Below are 21,615 nucleotides of genomic sequence, written 5' to 3' on the forward strand. Positions count from 1 at the left end.
ATTTAGGTTTTGTATAAGAACAATGAAAGCTCAGCTGTTATTTATTGGGTTCTATTGTTTTAGGCAACAGCAGATGCCATAAAACTGAATAAAATAAAAGAACAACTGAGAGTGAATTTCCACAGACTTTCCTTCCTAACTCCTAAATATATTCACAAATAAACCAAACCTCCTGATCGTTTCCTGTATAGAATCTGGGCATGCAAAATAGTCGCCTTTGACCGCCCTCTCAGTGGAAGCAGTCGGAGGTCAGGCCAATATGTCATCAGGTAATTTTGCAGTGAAGTCTCTAGCTTATTCCCTGACCTGGATGTCAGCAGCTATTACTGATCTCCCTGCAGATAACGTACCAGGAAACGGATAGGCTCTGCAGTCCCAGTTTTGCTAGAATGTTTATTTAATTTAAGGAGGATAAACTCAGTGAGTAACGCTTGTTAATTTCTCAAATGTAACTTGTTTATGGTTTGTAGCCCTGTTGCTAGGATGGGTAGAACAAGGGTTTTGTTACAAACTCAGATCTCAGCCCAGCTTTGCTGAGGTCTCTAAAAACCTTCAAATGAACCAGAGCTCAGTTTTGGGCAAACCTGAGTCGGTGTATGGTTTAGCCTGTGCCAGTGTGTGGTTTTGAATTACAGCCAGATGAAATGCACTGTTCCGGATGGTTTCATCCCAATGAAACTTGGTAGCTCCAAGTGATCTTCAGGTTAAGTCTGAGGGTTCATTCAAATGTAGAACCTAAAGCACGGCCCAAGGAACATGAGCCCCGTGCAAACCAGGAGCGCAGCAATGGTTTGCACAGAGCCCTGTGTCCAGCACAGCTGTAGTCTGCACTCGTGCACAATGGGTGCATTGGCCGGTGGCTGGTGATTTTCAGGTACGGCTCTCGGATCGGTGGGCATGCATGCCGGACTTTCAGTCACACCCCGGATTTGCCAGTGCCTGTGGGTTATGAGGGCGCAGCTTGGAGTCTTGCCTCTAAAGGGAGCCTCAGAGCCCGGCTGATAGACTTATGCTAGTGGGGCTCCCATTAGCATGCAAAAAGTAACTGTGTAGGCACTGTGGCTTGGGCTGTCAAGCCCCCTTTCCCTCCACACACTTGAGAGCCCGAGCCACAATGCTAGTGCAAGCCCCGGGCTGGGAGGCTGGCTCCCAGACGGTGTAGACATACCCAAAAAGGGAATCTGCCAGCCTGTTCTGCGCCCCAGGACACCTCCCCACTGCCCAGTAAAGCCATTCGAGCTGCAGTCAGAAAGCAGGCCCACGGCAGCTCCATCCTGTTTTTCTGGGGCATGGATGGCCCATGGGCTTCCACAGCTTCTCCACTCATGCCGGGCTTGGGGTTTGAACTTGAAGGGCTGTCCTTTTGTTACAGAAAAGAAACCTCACCTGGAGAGCTGTTGAGAGACGGACTTTGTATACTGGGAGCTCAGGGAAGCGCTGTGTAGCCCTGTCTGCCTTTCAGCAGAGCTGTGAAGACTCCCAGATGTCCCTCTTTCACTGGCTTGTGACTGGAGGAGAACCCTCCTGGCAGTATTGGTTTAAGACAGGACCAGATAAGCGGGGGGAGGGGGACCTCATATTTAACAGCCCCACCCCTGAAAATACACACCTGCAGCTGTATGTTGACAGCCACCCCATTGGGAGGGGTCCCAGCCCAAGAAACACATCAGAGGGGTCGGTGCCTCTGATTAGGGTTGAGTCACGCCACCTTTAAGCCTCATTCTAAGTCTCTGCCTCTGGGCATTTTGGCTCAGTTCTGTTGCGAGCACCTGAGAGCTGTTCTTGGCTTCAGCCTCGGTTAGTCCTGACCTTCTGCGCGCTGATCTCTTGTTTCATTAACCACAGCAGTCAAGGGGAAAATGGGGCATTGTGATACAGAATGTTCTTTCAAGTTGCTCTTTCCCTGAGCCGTCAGAGCTCAGAATCTCTCTCCCCAAGTGGGTGTCTGCCACTTGTTCTGGACTTGCCTGAGACCAGGGAACGATATGGCTCATATTAACCTATCAAACTGAAGGGTCCCTACAAGTCCTTGCAAGATGTCCACAGGGCACCCAGCCGTGCGCTTTCCGCGATCAATTAAGACGGAGCCTGCTCCCTGTAAGATGCTGCCTCAGAATCCGGACAGCTCCTAGACAGACAGGATCCTGGCGCTGATCCCAGCGGGAGAGAGCTGCCCTACTCAACCTGCTTTCCCTTTGGAAGTGGGGAATGAGCTCTTTTTGCTGCCCTGGAGGCACTGTAGGCTGGGGACCCCGTTCACTCGCTCATCCCATTGGCTGAGTGAAAGAGTTAGACACATCCAATCGCCCTTTCCTGTTGAAAGGTGGGCTGTCCCCTTCCGTGTGTGTCTGGGCTGTGACTCCCAGCTGTGGAACAGAGGCCATGATTCCTCTCTGCAGGTGGGGCCCTGTGGGGACCGCTCCCCCTGCTAACATGGAACCTGACCCAAAGGCCATTGAAGTTGGAGCAGGACTGGGACTGATGCTGGGTTATCGTATTGGGCGGAGGTTGATGTTTGCCGCTAGAGCGCACCATCCTGTGACCTGGCCCATTGGCCAGATTTAGTCCACCCTTCTGGGGTAATGGAACGTCCAACATAAAATGGTCCAAGGTCCTCACAAAACAGGCCCCACCCCTGGTCCCTGTGGTCCTCACACCCTTCTCTCGGGGCTTTCTACTGTCTCTGCCCCCTTCTCGGGGGCCAGGACTCCCAGGGTTTTCACCTCGATCCCCTAACAGAAGTCCCAAACCAAAAGTATACAAACTCAAACCAGATTCTACTCATGGCCTCTTCCCTCTCTGCAGCAGTGTTCCTCCACTGAGCACCTCCCCAGGCTCCCTCCCTGGTCCTCCAAACCTGCCCTTTGATCAGGGCTCACCACTCCACTGCTTGTCTCTCTCCTGTCCTCGTGCCAGACTTCTCCACCCAGGATCCCTGGGCTTCCTCCTTTCTCATCCCAGAGCCTGACTGCAGAATCTGTCCCTTCTGCACTAAACTTCCTGCTTACCACCCAGCCCCTTCCCAGCTGGGCATGGTCTCTAATTAAACCTGGCTCTCTTCCTCTACCCCAGGTGCCAATGGGTAACACAGCTGGCCTCTCAGGTCCCCATTCACCCTTTCTGGGCCTGTGTGGGGTACACACTCCATCGCAGTTGGCCTTAGCCCCACTTCTGATCCCAGTGCTGGAATAGGCATGACCCTGCCATGCTAATTCGGGAGTGCCAACGTCATGCTTTTAGGGAAGGCTGAGACAGCTGCTGATGGGGCATAAATATGATGACTGTTCTGTATCAGGAGCAGGGTTTTTTTAACGCCGCTTTGGCTGCTCGCTCAGTGTCAGGTGGTGATCCCGTTATTCGGGCTGTGGGGCAGATGGCCCAGAATGATGTCACACTAGCAGGTTGTGTCCTGGCTACTCCGGGTTGTTCCGGGGATGGTGGGGGGAGGGAGAGAGAGTGGGGAAGGCTCCAGTAACACCAGACAGCTTGGAGAGGAGGTTGAGAAGAACTGCTGATTCTCACCAGACTTGGAGACAACCGAATAGAGCTGGCTGGAAACCAGCCACTGCAGCCACCTCAGGTGCCTGGGTTGGCCATTCTCCCCATAGGAGGTGGAATGACACACTAGGCACTGCGGAGTGCTAGGAAATAACCTCCCGTGGGAGAAGTTCAGGGTTTGGTTTATTTCCCTTTTGACATAGATGGGATAAGTCCTGCTCGAGCTATCCCATACGTTCCAATGGGAAAAAACCCTCTCGGATGAATCTAACAAGTCACTTTTAATAGGACACACTGTACGTTGAGCACCAAGGAATAGGATGGATGTGAAAACCACTGAAGTACTGATAACCGGTCTCAAACTGAGCCCAAGGGACCAGAGCTACTCAGTTACATACCAAAGGAAGGATGGAACGCCATGTAAAAGCATTTAATTCCTGCAGCAGATATGAGCTTCACCTTACCGTCCTCTCGTTTCTTTATTCTTTGGATCTAGCACCCTTGGATTTGGAGACTTACTATGCTGGGCACCGTCCAAACACATCGGTTCTATGGACGACCAAATTTTGCCTTGAATGCTATTTTTTGACCGAAGCTTCTCTTCTCCCCACTTTCGCTGCCATGTGAACTAACCTAATGTCAGATGATATGTTTGTAGTGGCTAGGATCGCCATCAGGGATAAGGGACCCATTGTGTTAAGATAGGCCACCCCTACCCCTAAAGAGCTTTCAGTCGAAGTATATGATGACAGCAGATGGGCTGCGTTTGATGGAGTTACAAAGCGATGGACTTAGAGCAGGGATGAATTTGGCTGGATATGCCTTGACCAGAACTGAAACCTTAAAGCAGAACATTTGTGCATGCGGCTTGAGCCTGTCACTAGGTATGTCTCCCCACCAGCTCTGCTTTCTGGATTCAAATTGCTTCCATTAAATATCTCACCCTTGTTACTTCACTACTCAGTGGGTCTCTCGCAGCCCCAGAGGCCTGCCTGCCGGAGCGTTCATCTCTGCATGAGCCAAATCCCGCTGCTTGTCATTTAGTGCAAACATAAAAGCCAAGTCTGGTGTTGATGCAGGGGCTTGTTCCCAGCTAATTTCCCAGCATAAGATCCCACTCGTCAGCTCGGCTGAGTCACAGACACATGAGTAAGAGAGGCAGTAAGGTGAAGAAGGCTTTGCCATAGTAACGCAAGAGCTTTGTCATCATATTAGCATTATCTGAAGCCCTAACTACAAGCTGCTTCTTCAGACAATAACATACAATTATTGAATTGTTCCCTTGGCACAAGTTGAAGCTCTGACAAAGTTCTTCCCGGGGGAGCAGAGATTGTGGAAAGAATGGGGTTACCGCAGAAGTGGGTGGGTCGGGTCAGGGGGCTCTTTGGTTCCATGTGTAATGCCTCAGCTATCACGTAACTTCCAGCCTCTCCTGCCCAGTTCAATACAAAACAGTTCAAACGGCAGTGTTGCCAAGCAAAAGCAGTTTGTGGGGTGTTTATCCAGTGGTTTTTGAGTTTATAGAGAAAGAGGGAAGCTATCAGACCCCCCCAATCTCGAGATCCAAAGGTAGAGTTTGCATTGCTGCTGCAGCCTTCGTTTTCCATCCATTTAAATAAACGCTCTAAGTACGTCATTTGAGTGGGGCGAGCGGAGGGAGCAGCAGGTGACGGGCATGTTCCTACTGGTTATATTTATTTCTGTAATGACACCAGGAAACATTAGCAGAGACGAGACTCTTGATTCAGGCCAAACAGTTTATTGGAAGTAGCAGTGTGTGTGTGTGTGTGTGTGTGTGTGTGTGTGTGTGTTATACGTGTTTAAAGAGAAGAGAGGGTATTGCTTTGTGGTTCGAGCAGGAAGAGAGGGCAAGGAATCTCAACTCCCAGATTCTGTTTACTGCTCTGCTGCTCGCTCGCTCTGTGATAGTGGGATAGTCACTCAGGGCACAATTTTTCAAAAGTATCTACTAAATTTGGGTGTCCAGCTCAACTCACCTGGCACCTGATTTTTTCCAGCATGCTGAGCGCTCAGAGTGGCCACTAACTTCGTCTCAAGACGTGGGTGCCCAAGTGTGTCTGAAAATCCGGTCCCTTTAAGGTGTCTCAAGTTGGGCATCCAAAAATGGAGACACCCACGATGTTGACTAAAGTTTAGTCATCTGTAAATTGGCTTAATAATACAGTGGTAGATATTACAGGCCCAGTTTATTTTTAAAGATGGCCTCAATTTGAATTAATTGGGTGCCTAACTTCTTGATTGTAATTAGGTGTCTTAAGCTCATAATTGTGCTGTGAAAACGGAGACCGGTTTTATCTTATCACATGATTGTTTGCAATGCTTTCCTGCTCTTACACTGCGGTATTGTGCAAAGACGAATGTTTTCTGTGAGCCTCTCCCTCTCCAGCAGCCTCCTAAGGGTGGCGTGCCACTCAATTAGTAAAAGTTTCTCTGGGAAACTTGGAGGGCTGGTACTCTGCACGTGTATGCCAACTGTAGAGCAGATGCGTCCACCCTAACTCACATTGCGTCGGGCATTACTCTGTAAGTAGTCCCAATGAGTGAGGCACCACTCAAAGTAAGGATGGCAGAATCGAAGAAATACATATTAATGTGATTTTCCCCTCTTTCTCATTCCCCCCTCAACTCTCAAGATTTATTTCAGAGACAACCCTTGCCTGGGGATTAAAGTTGCTCTTTCTGTCATTTTATGAAGTCTGCCCTTCTGCAGTGCGGTCACTAATAAGGTCCAGCAGTGATAAGGGGGTAAAGAGAATCCCAGAATACGCAGTGTTTTATGTAGCCTGTTTCCTCCTTCCCATTGAGGAATACAGGGAAAGCACTGGCTCTGCAGGCCGAACTCTGCCTTTGGTTACTGTCGAGGGATTAGTCTTTAACCCTTGACTGCTTCTCCCGCAGGAGAAAGAAAGGAACGCAAGGCGGAAGAAGAAGAAAGCCCCTGCCGTTCAGAATGAAGAAGCTGCCTTCCCTCCCACGGCAGAGGACGAGGAGATGGAGGTATCGGGGACAAGCGGCAACGAAGAGGAGATGGCCGAGGAGGCGGAAGGTGAGGCGTTTGAGGGGCGATGGCCATGGGGGGAATTGGCTTAGGTTTGTTTGCTTCATCCCTGGCTGCGGCCGAGCAGCCCTTTCTTGCCAGGGCAGGTGGCAGGAGAGGCATTTTTGCCCTGCAAATGTCAGTGCTTCCATGGGTCTCCCTGGAAAGAGTATCTCCTGGGCGGGAGGAGCGGAGTGGCTCTGGCACCCTGAGGATATGCGAGGGCGACGCTTTCACACCGCACCAAAGACACGGAAGCGCTGACATTTCTGGCTCCTTCAGATTTCACGGTCGCAGGGACTGTCCTCGGTCCCAGCTCCGGTCTGATTCCTGGCTGCTGAAGGTTTATTTGTGTGAGGCCATAAAGCTCCATACCCTGGTCAGCTGCTAGCCAGTATGCTCTCAGGCTGCGGTGGGGGTTGTTTTGTTAGGGGCTCGATTGGCAGCTCCAGTCCTCTGTCACCAGGAGTGGGAGAGCACTGCCTAGTTCCGGAGGGGTTATCTGCAGACAAGAGGTTTATTGTCGCAGCCCATTCATTCTTTGGCCTCTCTCTTAGGCGGCCCTCCAGGAACCCAGTTGGTGCCGTTTTGGGGGATAGAATTTTTGTTAGTTTCACTTTCAATCACTGCTGCTCCTGGCCCAAATTATCATTCCTACCCTAGTAGGACAAAACCCTGTCTCCTCCGACTGATCCCTTACCACTGGGCATCTCTGGGCTGGTCATGGGTGTCGTCTTGCACATCCTTAGGTTTTCCATCCCCTAGTGAAGAGTCCGCACTGTGATTGGCCTCCAGTCCCCACGTCGCTAGGCCTTGTGCACCTCTAGACTTTTGTAAATTAGAGTGGGTTTCCTTTTAAATAAAAGTCTGTTCACCCTGCATGACCCCCAGCCAGGCGTGAGGGTTGGAAAGCAGGGGCCGTGCGGGTCGACGGGGGCGTAGGGGCAGTCGTAAGGCAAAATAAGCGTCACTATCCTGTCCGCTGCCCCAGGCTGTGAGTCACCAAAGCTCTTAAGCATGAGGCATAACTTAAGAACATGCTTAAGTGCTTTGCTGAATCAGGAGGGGTCTTACTCACATGCTTTAAGTGAAGCCCAGGCTGAAGTGCTTTGCTGACTCCAATCCCCCACGAATGAAGCAGCAGGAGGGCTGGTAGAGCCAAGATTGCCCCGTTCTCTTTAGCGCATCGCTTTTAAGACTTTCCTGACCTAAACAACAAACATCCCGTGACTTCTGCTTTGGAAAGTCCTTCTTCTTCGTGGCAGCAGCACATTCAGTAGCTGCTAAGCCCCAGGGTCAGCACACCTCTGCATTTTTTAATATCTTCTTTCAGGCAGGCAATTTCCGCTCTCCCATTTGAGCAGAAGAAGGGGAGTCAACCGAAAGTGACAGTTTTAGCTATTTCTGGCTCAGAAACCTCAGCCGCGAGTTCGGGAAAATGTGTGTAATTTACGGCAATGGTCCCATTTGACTTTTGTCAAAGTAATTTAATAACTTAACCAGCAGTGCTGGCCCCATGCTGAGCCCTGGCCTTGGAGACCAGGCTAATGGGACTGGAAATTGCAAATCTTTTCAAGTCTTTGTTGAAAGTGACTCATGATAAGGCAGGTGCCAGGTAAATCTGCGCTGGGTGATCTGTGACTAACAGACCTGGTGTAAGATGTGGTTATTGCTCTTTGTGAGAGCTGTTCAGAGTAAAACCATGTGTTTTAAGATTAAAGACTTGAAGCAGATCTCTTGACACACTTAGAAGCTTTACATTATTACGGCTTCGAGTCCCATCTCTGCCTCACAGGATGAATAAGATAGGACTATATTTCTGAAGTGGGCTACTGAGCTGAACAAAGCTATAAGCCAAGTGGATGAAATGTCACAGGAGCAGAAATGTCAGAGCAGTGGTATGCTTGAGCAGTTTGCCTAGCTCCCCTGTGACATTTGGGGATGCATTTCGGCGTAATGAATACGGACCGGAGGGGAGGGCTTTGGATGAATTTGTTGCGTGATTAATTGTCTGTGTCCGAACTACCTGGTTCGCGAGCACAAAGCGTACGTACGGATCACCTAACGCTTCAATGAATGGGCCTCTTATAGCAAAGCCAGGCCGGATAACTAACTGTAGGATGCACCTCACCAGCCAGTGCACAACTCATTTGCAATTCAGCTCCCCACGCTCGCAGCAGGTTCGCAATATTGGGAACGAATACATGGAAATCTAAAGCCTGGTTGAACCAGAGGCGAAATGTCTGCAGACATCTCTTTGGCCTCGGCAGACCCCATTTCACTTTGGGAAGGGAAGCGGGTGCATTTCTGAGCAAGGCTTTGGCCAAATACACCATAAATCTCTGTCCGGCCTAAATACTGTAAATTCCTGGCCCATCGTCCTTGGGTGACTATGTTTCACTGATTTATTATAAGTAAATAAACATCAGGGAAGGCTGAAATTCCTATTGGCCTTGGGGCATTTTTCTGCCAAGAAAGTGGAATACTTTGGATGTGCTCAGATGTAAAGCTATCAGAATACTGTTCCTCTGCGTCCATCCATTTTGGATATAACTTGAAAGCCTTGCAGACCGATACAGATCTGTGTCTGGAAGCAATCCCACCTTCCCTCCCATCCTTACTGTATTGAGGGGGAGAGCGCTGCCCTTAAATCCCGAAGCAAGTTCATCTTGACCCTACACCTCTGACGTTCTGAGATATTTTGAGAGTCTCAACTCCCACTGATGGAGCACACCCTTTCCCTTGGGTCAGTAACCCCCTGAAGGAGTTGCAGGCCATCTTGCCAAGGCACAGTTCACTCCAAATATTCCTCCCTTTGGGCCAAAGAAACAAAAGGTGTCTCCGCTCTGGAACGCCTCCCTGCATCTAGACGTGAGTGTTTTCAGCTCAGGAGGAAGCCATTTCCCATAGATTTGGGGATGCTTAATCATTAACCTGTTCTGAAACTTTGGGATATTTTTCCTCCGGCTGACCCTGATCTCCTTTCTTTTCATACTGGCTGCTAAAACAAAAACGTGTGGCAGGCTCCTTCTGCTGCCATGGATTTCTTTATGGCTGGGCTGCGGGGATGAGGGAAGGCTGGTATCCATAGTCACAGTGATGCAGTCCTGGGAGGCAAGCAGAGAGGTTGGAACCTTGGCTTAGGCCTTGATCACAATGGAACTGGCCCCGATGCCTTGACAAGGGCTGGTTGGAATTTCGAGAACGATGCAAAGAGTGAAGGGAACAATTTTAAATGTGTCATTGGTTCATAGGGCCAACAGAAAGCTCCTGCCTGCCTGGTTTTAGACACAGGGTTTTGGCTCTTGGATTCATGACCCTGTCCCTTGGTTTTTAAGGCTGGGCTCCATTATTAGAACGGCGCCCAGCCAACAGGATGCACTCAGCCCAGGCAGAGAGAGGAGCATGCTTCTTTCTGTCCCTGATGTGTTATGGACAGTGTGGGGATCCCAGCACTTTGCTGTCCAGTTCAGAGACCGGGTAGGTCGACAAGACCTTCTCCCTCCTCTGACCAGAAGGTATGGCGTTTGGGGAGGAGAGAATTCCCCCTCACAGGTGGGGGAAGGGAGTCCCTGGAACCCATTTTTATGTGGGGTAGCGGGAACAGGAGAATATTGCTCCTGTATGGGGCGGGCCGGGAGAAGGTCAGACCACGGCACCACTGTGGGGGGAGTGCAGAAGAGATGAGGAAAGTAGCCAGGAGGATGAGCTGATGTCCCCGTCCCACGCAGTTGGGGCGGGAGCATGGTGGGAGTTAGACCTGAAGGACGTGCTTTGGGGGGACAAGCTGGGGCTGCTGGTTCCAGACTGAAAGTCGGTGACCCTAACGCACAGCACATGGGAGATGGGGATTTGATGCATCCACCAATTGGAATTGGAAAGGGTTCAGAAAATGGCAACAAAAATGATTAGGGGTATAGAACGGCTTCCGTATAAGGAGAGATTAATAAGACTGGGACTTTTCAGCTTGGAAAAGAAGCAACTAAGGGGGGATATGGTAGAGGTCTATAAAATCATGAGTGGTATAGAGAAAGTAAATAAGGAAGTGTTATTTACTCCTTCTCATAACAGAAGAACAAGGGGCCAGCAAATGAAATTAATAGGTAGCAGGTTTAAAACAAACACAAGAAAGTATTTTTTCACTCAACGCACTGTCAACCTCTGGAACTCCTTGCCAGAGGATGTTGTGAAGGCCAATACTATAACGGGATTCAAAAGGGAGCTAGATAGATTCTTGGAAGATAGGTCCATCAATGGCTATTAGCCAGCATGGTCAGGAATGGTGTCCCGAGCCTCTGTTTGTCAGAAGCTGGGATTGGGTGGCAGGGCATGGATCACTTGATCATAACCTGTCTGTTCATTCCCTTTGGTGCACCTGCCATTGGCCACTGTCAGAGGACAGGATACTGGGGTTGATGGACCTTTGGTCTGACCCAGTATGGCCATTCCTATGTTATGTTCTTGTTTTCCTCCCAAACACAGTCCTGTCTGTCTGGGCACTGGTGTTCTCCAGCTGGAACAGGGGAAAGCAACATGACAGGGACATGTACAGGCCAGATTTTCAGCTCCCATTGTTCCCACGGAGGGAAGGGAAGCGTGTGTGTCGGGGGAGGGGGAGAGAGTCTCCACGGGAGCTACTGGGTGCTGAGCACTTCTGAAAATTTGGCCACAAATGTCTCAGTGAAACGCACTGTAAAATCCCCCTCTGTTCTGGGGTTTGTTAGGGTGTGTATAATACATAACTGCATTGTAATGGGGATTCCCATTGGCCTGCTGTTAAAGCACTGGACTGGAACTCAGGAGAGCTGAGGTCTACTCCCAGCTCTGCCAGTGGTCTGCTGGATGAGTTCAGGCAAGGCACTTCCCCTCCTGGGCCTCAGTTTCCCCATCGGTAAAAGGGAGCTAATGATGCTGCCCTCCTTTGTAAAGCGCTGTGAGATCTACTGATGAAAAGCGCTAGATAAGATCAAGGCAGTGTCCATTTTTGTTTCTTGACATTTAAGAATAGTAATCCAGGAATGGGCCACACTTGCGGCTATTGCTCTGAAATATGGGGGAATCAGGTAAAGTGGCTCACTCAGCTCCCAGCCACCCAAAGCCTAAGCCCCACCCCTGGCAGTCGGGTCCCTCTGGGCCGTTGCTGAATTGAATGGGCTGTAATGGAATGTTCCGGATGCTGGAGAAGGAGAGGGGGAAATAACAAACCATATGCTGTCGTCTGCTTCAGGTGGGACGTTGACGCTGGTGATTTCCAAACTTAGGGCTCCATTCTTGCTGCCAGTTGACACTGGTGCATCCTGCTTCCCCAGTGCAGTTACTCCAGCGTAACTGGGAAGAGAATTTGGCCTTTCATAGGGGAATGAAAGTGTTTCACAAAGTTGGGGAAGTACCTTCCTTCTTGTGTCTGCCTCCTCGCCTCATGTTTGTGTATTAGATGTCTAAGGGGTAGTAATGAACGCTATAGAAATTGATTCTGGTTTGATTTCCTTTCAGCTGCAGTAAATCACAGCTCGGATACTGAGAGTATTCCCTCGCCGAGGCCTGAAGCCAAAGAAAGTGGAGAGAATGGGCCCAAGCCCACGCCTGGGCCTGGGAGAGACTCCGGTCCAGAACCTGCCCTCAAGGCGGAGGATGCTGATGCTGCTACTGCAGCTAATCCCACCGCTGCCACCACCCCACAGCCCCAGGAGGCAGCTGCAGAGCCAGCCAGCAGTGAGGAGAAGCCGCAGGAGGAGCTGGTGGTAGACGTGGTGAAAACAGAGGATCCGGAGGAGAAGCCAAGCGAGGAGCCCTGCAAGAGCGAAATCAAAAAGGAGGAGATCGAGGACTGCCCGGAGGGAGACAAGGCGAGTGACAAGAAAACAGAGAGCGTCAGCAGCGCGGCGGGAGCAGAGGTGGGGCCTAAAGCTGAGAAAAAGGAGAGTCATAAACCGGGCAAAGCCGCCGGGCTCAACCCCGACAGTGACTCCAGCGCCACCTGCAGCGCAGACGAGATGGACGAGCAGGATGCCGTGGACAAAAACAGGTAAGAAGAGGTGATTGGGAAGCAGAGCTGGCAAAGCAGGTTTGGCAAAGGGGCCGGATATCCTCCCTGCCCATGGGAGCCTTGGCAGCTGTGTGGCCGGCACGCCTCTTGCAGGGGAGGTTGTGCCTCAGGCCGAGGGGGTGTCGGCAGCTCACGCTGTGGTGGGGGAGATCTTTCTCCCAAGTACAGTGATGTGGAAGTGTCAGGGGTGCATGGCGGATGGGATCTTTCCTGGGAAGTGCCAGTCATCGGTCATGGCTGGAGCCAGGAGGCAAGGCTAAATCCCGTGGGGTCCTTCTGCGTTCCCCTAGCCCTGTCTCCTTCATGCCTACCATCAGGGAGCTGACTCTGCCAGCTTTGCTCAGGCTGAGGTGCACCCACTCCACGTAGTGCCCCGGACATCAGCGAGACCATTAGTGGAGTATGGTGCTGCTCTGGGTGAGGGCATGTGGAAGTGATTGGGGGGCCTAAGGCACAGAGTAGACAGTTCCAGACTCCTGAGTGCTACTCCTAGCTCTGCCTCTGACACGCTGTGTGACCCTGGGCAAATCACCTCTCCTCTCCGGGCCTCTATTTCCCTGTCTATTAAATGGGGATAATGGTAAGGCTTGCCTCCCTCGCAGTGAGCTTGACAGGCATAATTAACTGATGTTTGGGCCCCTAAGATGGAGGGGGGCGACAGAAGTAAAGAAAAAGGAGCATTTATATGAATTAGGTCTTTATCCTGAACCTAGCAATGAGTGCATTTGCTGACCAAGTAAGTCATTCCCATTTCTAATGCCTGCCATCCCCATTCTCATCGGGCCAGCCCTTGTCTAAAGCTCTTTAATGCCTTGTGTCTTTGAGCCTTATGCTGGCAACAGCTTCTGAAGGGAAAGTGGAATAAAGGGCACCACGCTGCCCTGCTCTGTCACAGCCCAGCGATAGATGGCTGTGGACAGCAGTAAGACAGAGGTCACTGGCTGCAATACGCTCCTGTCCTTTATCGATGGCAGGCTCTGGTGACCTGTGATTTGTGGCTTATTGCATAGACTCAAGTCAATTTCAGTAACGGCCATTGGGAGCCACACTTGTGGGCAGTTTCTCCTTCAATGGCTTCATACTGTTTGCAGGGAAGGAGCTGCTTTGATCTCCCTTTTACAGCGTGGAGAGGGGACTGGGGTCTGAATTGTTCCCGGGGCGGAGAGAGGCCATTTAAACAGCTAGACATTAATTATCCGTGAGGAAAGCAGGGCAAGTCACCGGCCCATGCTGCAACTCTCTACGCCTCTGCCATGATGAGTGGGATCGGACTTTTATGGGATCTCCCGTATTTGCCCCGTAGACCCTGGGGAAATGGAGACATGGCTCCTCCCATAACTTGGGGCTGCATGTGGAGACAGGGAAGCAGCTGCAGGGTGTTTTAGATTAGCAAGGAGGTGAATATTCAGGATTTTCAGGGGTGTGGCCAGACTTCTGGAGGAGGCGGCAGGTACCTGGTCCCATCTGCCCTCCCCCTCAGCCAACCGATTCCTCAATCCCCAGCCTCCTAGAAAGATGTCATTTGTAAAAACAAATTCTAAAATTGATTTTCCATCATTGCTCCCCTCTGCCTTCCATCAGCAGCAGTTGGTTCTATGGGTGAGTGAGAACCCTCTCGGTTCCCTCCTTTCCCCTTGTGTGGAATTGCTTTTGGGGAGGGGGCCCCGGCAATGGGAGCCTTCCCCCCACCACACATACACAGAGCCAGGGAGGTGTCCCTACTCCCTGTGGGGAACTGGTTTGTGGGGGAGGGGAAGCCAATTTGACAGCAAAGCAGGATGTGGGGGGCATGTGGTTCAGGGCTAGGAAGCTGGTACTGAGGGCTAATAGCCTGGCTGGCCTAAAGAATGGGAAAGCAGCAAGTTCCCCTCGAGGCGCCTGCCCTCTCCAGCGTGTACTTGAGAGAGACAGATCAGCTCTCTAGGCTTTGCTGCTGCACTTGCATGGAACATGGTGAGGTTATTAGCGAGCACAGTTCGCAGAATAGAATCAAAGATGCTGTTTGCACTTCCTGTGGGAACGGCGGATTCTGCTGCAAAGCTGCTAAGAGACGGGGCTGCGGGTGAGTCGTGGCCAGGCTGCCTGAGGCTGCTCTGACACAGGGCCGTGAGGCTGGCCCCGTCACTCGTGGCTTTCCTGCCACAGAGTTCAGGCCTGTTTGAATTTGTTATTCCTCCTTTAGGCAGAGGAAGGAGCCCAGCCTCCCCCCCCCCCCCCTTACTAATCCCCGTGAGAAAGGGGGAGGGTGGCGCTCAGGTTGACTGTTAACCCAGCTTCACACCACAACAGCAGCAGCATTTATCAGCTTCCCGGAGCCACGCTTTATCCCAGGCTCCCCCCAGAGGCAGCAAATATCTGCCCTGGCAAACAAATACCAGTTTTCAGGGACGTTAAACATTAAACAGGCTTCCCCCGGGGCCTTGTGCCACTCCTCTTAGCAGCTACTGTGCTGAAATATGGGATATTGCAGGGGTTCCGGGCTTGGCTGCCTAGGAAAGTTTGACCAGTTACACCAGTATAATTAAACTGGTCTAGTTGTACCGGTATAACTCCCCATGTGGACATACTCTTACTCTGGTTTACAAGTAGCTTCTTTAGTCTTTAGAAAGCAACCCCAGCTGAACTGGGCAATCCCTTTTCTACCTGGGGGCATTCTACTGGGTTAACTATGGGTACGTCTGCGCTGCAGTCAGAGGTCCATACCTGTGGGAAGGCTTTGCTTTAGAAGATGGCCTGAGAAGGCAGCAGTGAAGCCATGGCAGGACAGACCATGGACAGTCCGGCCCCTGGGTACGTACTTGGGCAGCTAGTCCACGCTGAAACACCTTGACTTATAACCAGTGGGACTTTCCTGTGGAGATAAGCCCTCGGCTCTTATCTTTACTTCGGTTTGGTGAAGAACCTAGCCATCTTCTCTGGGTGCTGTGTGTGTGTGCACGGGTGGGTGTGTGTATACCCGTGGGTGCACGCAAACACATGCACGCACAGCGTTTTGTCTGCTGGGATGAAGGAAGCTGTTTTCTCCCTCCTTTGCTCTCTGCTCCAGTTACAAGTGCATTTAGTGATTTAAAGTGTTTTGCTTTCTGCTGCAGGTGGGGGTGGGGTAGCTCTGCGGGATGAGGAGGGAAGAGGAGGACCAGGCTGGAGGAATGATGCTTAGGGACAGCTGCGTTGGCTGCCCTCCATCGTTCTGCGGGTCGTGCTACTGAGTGGCAGGCCAGGGTGAAGATAATCACAGCTTTAAATCTCCAGAGTTAAAAATACAGCTAATTGTCTTCATATATATCCCTTTAAAAAGGCTGCTAGCCGTGCCAGTGGCGAAGTTCAGCTGTCGGTCACGCTAGACGTAAATGAATGTGCAGTGCCGCGCGGAATTAGCCATTGCAAGTGTACAGGAGGCTGAGTAGTAAAAGTTACAGGAAGGCACTTTCCACCTGGGCTTGGTAGTGATGTGCCCAGGAGACATGGTGCCAACCACTGCTACGTTGCTACCCAAGTACCCTGCTCCCTGGCAGCCCTGCAGGGAAAACGGGCCCAGTTCTGCAACTGTTCAGAAGCCTCTGACTTTTTGCACCCAGCCATGAGGCGAAGTGTTTGAAAGCTTTGAGGAGGAATTTGGATTTACTACAGTGATGTCCATGGGCGCCAGGTTTGTATAATTTTTGATGGTGCCCAGAATGGGTCCAAGCAGAGCTGTCCCATCCATAGGACGGACTGGGGCAACCTCCCCAGGACCCATGCTTTGGGGGTCCCGCTCTTCATGGGGATGCGGTGTCCTAGGCGGCCTGGGGAGTTAGCGGGGGGGCCTGGCCCCAGTCCGCCCCATTCCGCTCTGCCCCGCCGGCCCCCGGTATCACTTGGTGGAGGGGACGGAAGCTGGAAAGAGGCAGGGCAGGGGTGGGGGCTTGGGGGAAGGGGGCAGAGCAGGGGCGGGAAGAGGCAGGATGGGGCTTGGAGGAAGGAGTGGGATGGGCTGCGGCCAAGCCCCCCGCTGCTGCCAGCGCCAAGCCCCCCGCTACCCCTCCCAGGGTTGCCCTGGTCCATCCTATGGATAAATATAAACCCAACCATTGGTGGAGCTGGGCCCACATTCCTGAATATTGGTGGAGCACAGGCCCATATAACTCGCCACCTATGGTGATGCCCAACATTGCTTACTGCAGTGCATGGATTAGTGTTTTGGGGGGTTCTCTGCAGTAGAATGAGAAATGGCACCATGATAGAACTCTTCATGTGGTTCCACATGTCACACTTTTACAGTTTAGCCCCAGTCTTCCATCTTGTCTTTTTCCTGGGGTACGTGTGCACCCAGCCAATGTTCATCCCCCTTCCATGGGGCTGAATCGGGCATGAGATCCATAGGGACCCTGCATGTCCTTCCCTCCCTGATTTTTCCATCGCTCAGCTCTTTGGGGCTCGCTTGCCAATGTCTAGAGCATAGTTTGGGAGACCCAAAATTAGCAATGGAAGGTACGTGTGTGTGTAAGCTAGTGTCCTGGAGCTGTCATTCTCCACTTCACACACATGCCGATGAGACGTGTAACGTTCCAGAGCCCGGTTTCCGGACAGGTGCTTTACCCAGTAAAGTGATGTCTGTTGCTTTCCCAGCAAGTAGAGCTGTCCACCTGTCTTCATTTCAGTCAATTGGCAGTTTATGTAATTTATAGACATTGTAACCATATGAATTGTATGAATCTGAGGATCTCCAAGTGCTTTACAAGCCTGAATTAACTCAGCCTCCCAGCTGAGGGTTTGTTTAAGATTTTTAAAACCCACGTGCCTAAATTTGGGCTTCTAAAGCCACTTGAGGCCCACGAGGATCTGGGGCCAGATGTAAAGCGGCTGCTGCCGAGGAGCTGGCCGGGTCTGTCTGTAGATGGGAACTGCCGGGTGCTCGGCACTTCAGAAAATCAGGCCGCTGAGTTAGATGTCCAGCGAGGCCATTTGTGGAGTAAAATGCTGCTGAACGTGAGCAAAGCTGTCAGAATCCGGCCCTGCATTTTAACATCACTCGTACTGCCTCGGAAGGGTCTGTGACTGAAATCGCGGCTATGCCTTCAGCAGCCCGGTCTCGTTCCCAGACAGCTCGCCGCTCAGTCGGCCTGTTCGTCAGTGAGGGGACTGCGTTCACCCCGTGGATTTTGAGGAGTTACCTGCTTGGCAGGGTTTGTGTCTAATGGGAACTGGCAGCCCTCACTGGAGGTGCAGCGAGCTCTTCCCAGCCAGTGGAAGCTGGGTGGAGATGGCTCTGGCATCAGGGCGTCTGGAAGTTATGTTGGCTAGGAAAGAAATGGAATTCGATTTTCAGAGGCGGAGTTTTTGTTTTTTAAAGAAAAGACTCTGAGGTCAAAGTTTCCAAAAGCGATGAGCTATTTGGCTGCTCAGCCAGATCCCCCTTGCAGGGGCCGGAAGGGAAGAGAGGGTGCATGGCCCAGCCTGAAAATCAGGGTCCCTTCCAATGTCTCAAGTTGGGCAGCCAAAAACTGAGGTCCCCAAAATCACCCGTCGCTTGAAAATCCTGGCCAGAGTTTGAGCCAGTCAGTCCCTTACCTACACCTGTCAATGGCTTTGCATGGCTGTTGTGGGGCATAGGCCCCCTGGGGTATGTATCCTTTTACATTCCCACAGCGGTCGAGCTTCTAGCTTTCGATGCACGCAGCTGGCAGATGCTGTGCATTTATTCCCACGACGGCTCTGATTAGCCACCCCTCCACCCCTCTTCTCGTTTCCTCCTTAGAGAGCTCCTGGGCCAGGCTCCTGGGGGGAATCCAAGGCTGTGCATTTTGCAGGTCCTGCCTTGTAACTAGAATCTGCTGCGGGAGAAGGATTGGTGGGGCGGGAATGGAGCTAGGGCAAGGGGCGGGGAAAGGAGGATGGGCGCGCGGCACAGAGATATATTTATTCCCCTCACATGGCCTCGCCGGACTTGTTTATCATCCAAAGTTGAACACAGAATGACCTTGAAATTTATAGACTGAAAAGAGCAGTCAGCTCGCAGCTCCGATAAACAGAGCAGGCTGTAAACCTTAAACCTCTGGACTGCTTCACCAGCTGGTAGTTGGGAGAGAGAAGCCGAGGGTCAGAGAGAGGCCTGGTCCAGTGGTCTGAGCACTAGGCTGGGAGCCAGGAGCTCTGACTCCCTAAGGCAAGTCCCTTCCCCACTCCCCAGGGGTGCCAGGAGGGTTCAGCTTTGAAGCTAAAAAGCACTGAGTGAGCTAAACAATCCTGGGGAGCGATGTGAGTTAGCAGCTGCCCTGCATGACACAGTGACCCCAGCAGCCTGTGCTGTGAGGACTCCTCCTGCTCCTGCTGAGGCCAATGGCAGGTCTGTTGTGGAGTCTGCATTGCATTGCTGTGGCGCATGGGATTGCAGCTGGCTATGGAGGGTTCTGCGCCCCACCCAGCCTGCTGACCCAGTGAATACAGACCCTGGGCTACGAACCAGTGGCCAGGCCGTTCACTAACACAGGTGAAGAAGGCAGCCCTGTGCGAGGGCTGGGAAGCAGAGGGTTGGGCTGGAGGGCAGCACTGGTGTATTCGTCACTGCAGCCTCTTGGTCAGTGTAAAGCGAGGGAAAGTTTCCTCCCCCCTTTTGTGTTCTGCACTGACGACTGCCTGATTTCAGCACCCCCCACCCCCAACGCTCTGCCTTCCTCACCGCTCCTGTTCTCTTCCTCTCCCTCCTCTGGGTAATCACATGCGCACAGAGACACAGACACACCCTGAGATTTCCCAGGGTGCCCAGCAGCATGGGGGGGAAGGGAAGCAGAGCCAGGCCTGCAAGAGAGGAGGCTAGGCCGGGCCAAACATGACTCAGACCCAGCCCTCCCTCCAAACGCCACAGACCCTGCCAGCTTCCCGCCAGGACCACCCAGCAGCCTTCGGGAAGCTCAGGTGCACCAACCTGGCGATGAGCCAGCCTCTGAAGGATTGACCCAAAGGGCTGGAGATGGGGGCAGGGCACTCCCAGCCCTGGGAGGAGGGGGGAGCCCACTCAGACACACACTTGGGATAAATCTTTCCTGGCAGCTCTAGCCTAAACTCCTGCCTAGTGGCTCGGTTTGGGAACCATGCCCTAGTGGGGGGGCTGGTTTATTGTCTCTCGCTCTCTGGCAGGGAGCCTCCAGGCCAGCACATTGTGTAAGGATTGTTCTTTGCTTTTGGCTCTTACCAGTGAGTTAGAATGGGGCTGAGAGAGTCGGCTTGGTAGCCAGCCGGTCGCAGAGGGGCAGGCCCAGCCAGGAAATGCCCTCCGAATGCACCGGCTTGTCTTGTGGACCTGATGAGATCCTGTCTGACTGGGCCGGATCACTCCGTTCCTCACGCCGCTCAGTTGTATTGAATCCGGATGCAAACCTTGGCTTTCTCGCTGTGAGAGAGATCTCCGGCCCTGGGCCTGCTTGTGATTTCACACATGCTGGTGAACTCTGGCGTCCCAGTCGAGATCAGAACCAAGCACCCTGACTTCAGAACTAACTGGTCTCCGGCGTTGGCTCTGATTCGTCCCTGGGCTCACGCCAGGGCAATGCCGTGGCTTCATTAGCGTTACTCCTGATTTACTCTTGCGTACGTGAAAGGAATCGGGCCCATTGAGCCAAATCCTGTTCTTCGTAATTCTGCCGTTGGAGTCGTACCCTTCTGAGCAAGGCAGGCAGGGATCGGCCCGCTTTTCCTCTTCTGGAGCTGTTTAATCCCTGCCCTGCCTTTCCCGCTGCAGCTGCACTCCATGGCCAAGTAGCTCTGGCTGTCACAAGCTGCGCTCCATGATAACAGTGCTCTGTTATCTCCTAAGGTCGGTGCTGTTTACCGGGGAGGGGAGGTGTGCTGTATCCCGGCCAGTGCTCTCTGTGCAGTAGCAGTTAGCAGTACTGCGGGGTGCGTACTGGTTCAGAGTAGGATGGTCCGGGACTTGTGCTACTTATCACTGATTATAGATCAAGGTCTAGCGAGTAAGAGCTCCAGGTACCAGGCCAGTCGATGCTGCTCCTCTCTGATGCAACAAGCAGCAAGCAGACCCTTGCAGGTGGCCAATACTGAGACACTATGTGAGGTATGGGAGGTGCTAGCCAGGAATATACGAAGTATATTATACACACGATGGCTGCCATCCCGGGGACCTCCAGAGCAGAAAGCATGAGCTGCTAGGGCTTGAGCTGAAAAGCCACCGCTCCCCAGCGGAGACAGTAGCACTGCACTCCTCTGTGGATCAGGCTCCGAGGGGGGACCTGTAACGTGCGCTCCCCAGTGGGTGACGCGCCCACAGGCCAACATGCGTTGGCGTGCCGGGCTTCTTCTCTGCGTGCTAGTGACGCCGACAACCTCTAGAGTCGTAATGAAAAGATTCCCCATCCCTTGCCTCCTCCCAGCACAGGCTGTGCGGGCACCGGAGCGTCCTCGCGTGTGGAGGTGGGAAGTACGTGGCTCCTAATGACGTGTGTGTCTGTGTGCAGGCTGCTGTCTCCGAGGCCCAGCCTCCTCAACGCTGCCGCCGATGCCAGGCTGAACTCTTCGCCTCAAAAACCATTGGACCTGAAGCAGTTGAAGCAGAGAGCTGCTGCCATCCCCCCCATTGTAAGTACCAGACGGAAGACCCAAGTCACCTTATCCCAGGAAAGCCGCTCATTCCCCTCCCAAGTCCTGCATCCCGGGGGGGTTTTAAAACCCTCGGACTGAGGGCACCAAGCAAAAGTTTGCCTTGTGCACGCTTGGGCATGGGTGTGCACGCTTGGGCATGGGTTCCCGCCTCTGTGTACGTGTTCCCATGTGGGCATCTGTTGAAGGAGGACAGTGCGGGTTTCTGATCTGTTTGCATGGGTGTGAGGGAATGAGTTTGGGACTGGGCATCTGTGCTTGATTGTGCTCATGCATGGGCCAGGTGTGTGTCTCCATGGATGGGTGATAGCATGGGGGTGTCGGGCACGGTTCTCTGCGTGTGCTGTGCAAAGGGTATTTGGGAGCCATGTGGCATGCTCTCACCGGATTCTCTATAGACAACTCCTTCCTGGTTTCTTAG

The 21,615-nt window shown here is 52.4% G+C and overlaps 1 protein-coding gene across 11 annotated transcripts in view; it reads left to right on the forward strand.

The window, feature by feature from the left end:
- The window catches only part of NCOR2 (nuclear receptor corepressor 2), a 395,163-nt gene that overhangs the window by 308,333 nt on the left and 65,215 nt on the right, over positions 1-21,615 (forward strand). For all 11 annotated transcript variants that reach the window (XM_054006074.1, XM_054006082.1, XM_054006083.1 and 8 more), the window contains 3 exons: positions 6,418-6,565; positions 12,050-12,581; positions 21,053-21,173. In XM_054006074.1, the coding sequence (XP_053862049.1) occupies positions 6,418-6,565; positions 12,050-12,581; positions 21,053-21,173 (801 nt within the window). The remainder of the gene's footprint in view (positions 1-6,417; positions 6,566-12,049; positions 12,582-21,052; positions 21,174-21,615) is intronic.

The sequence above is a fragment of the Malaclemys terrapin genome, chromosome 16 (genome assembly GCF_027887155.1).
Source record: "Malaclemys terrapin pileata isolate rMalTer1 chromosome 16, rMalTer1.hap1, whole genome shotgun sequence".
NCBI lineage: Eukaryota > Metazoa > Chordata > Testudines > Emydidae > Malaclemys > Malaclemys terrapin.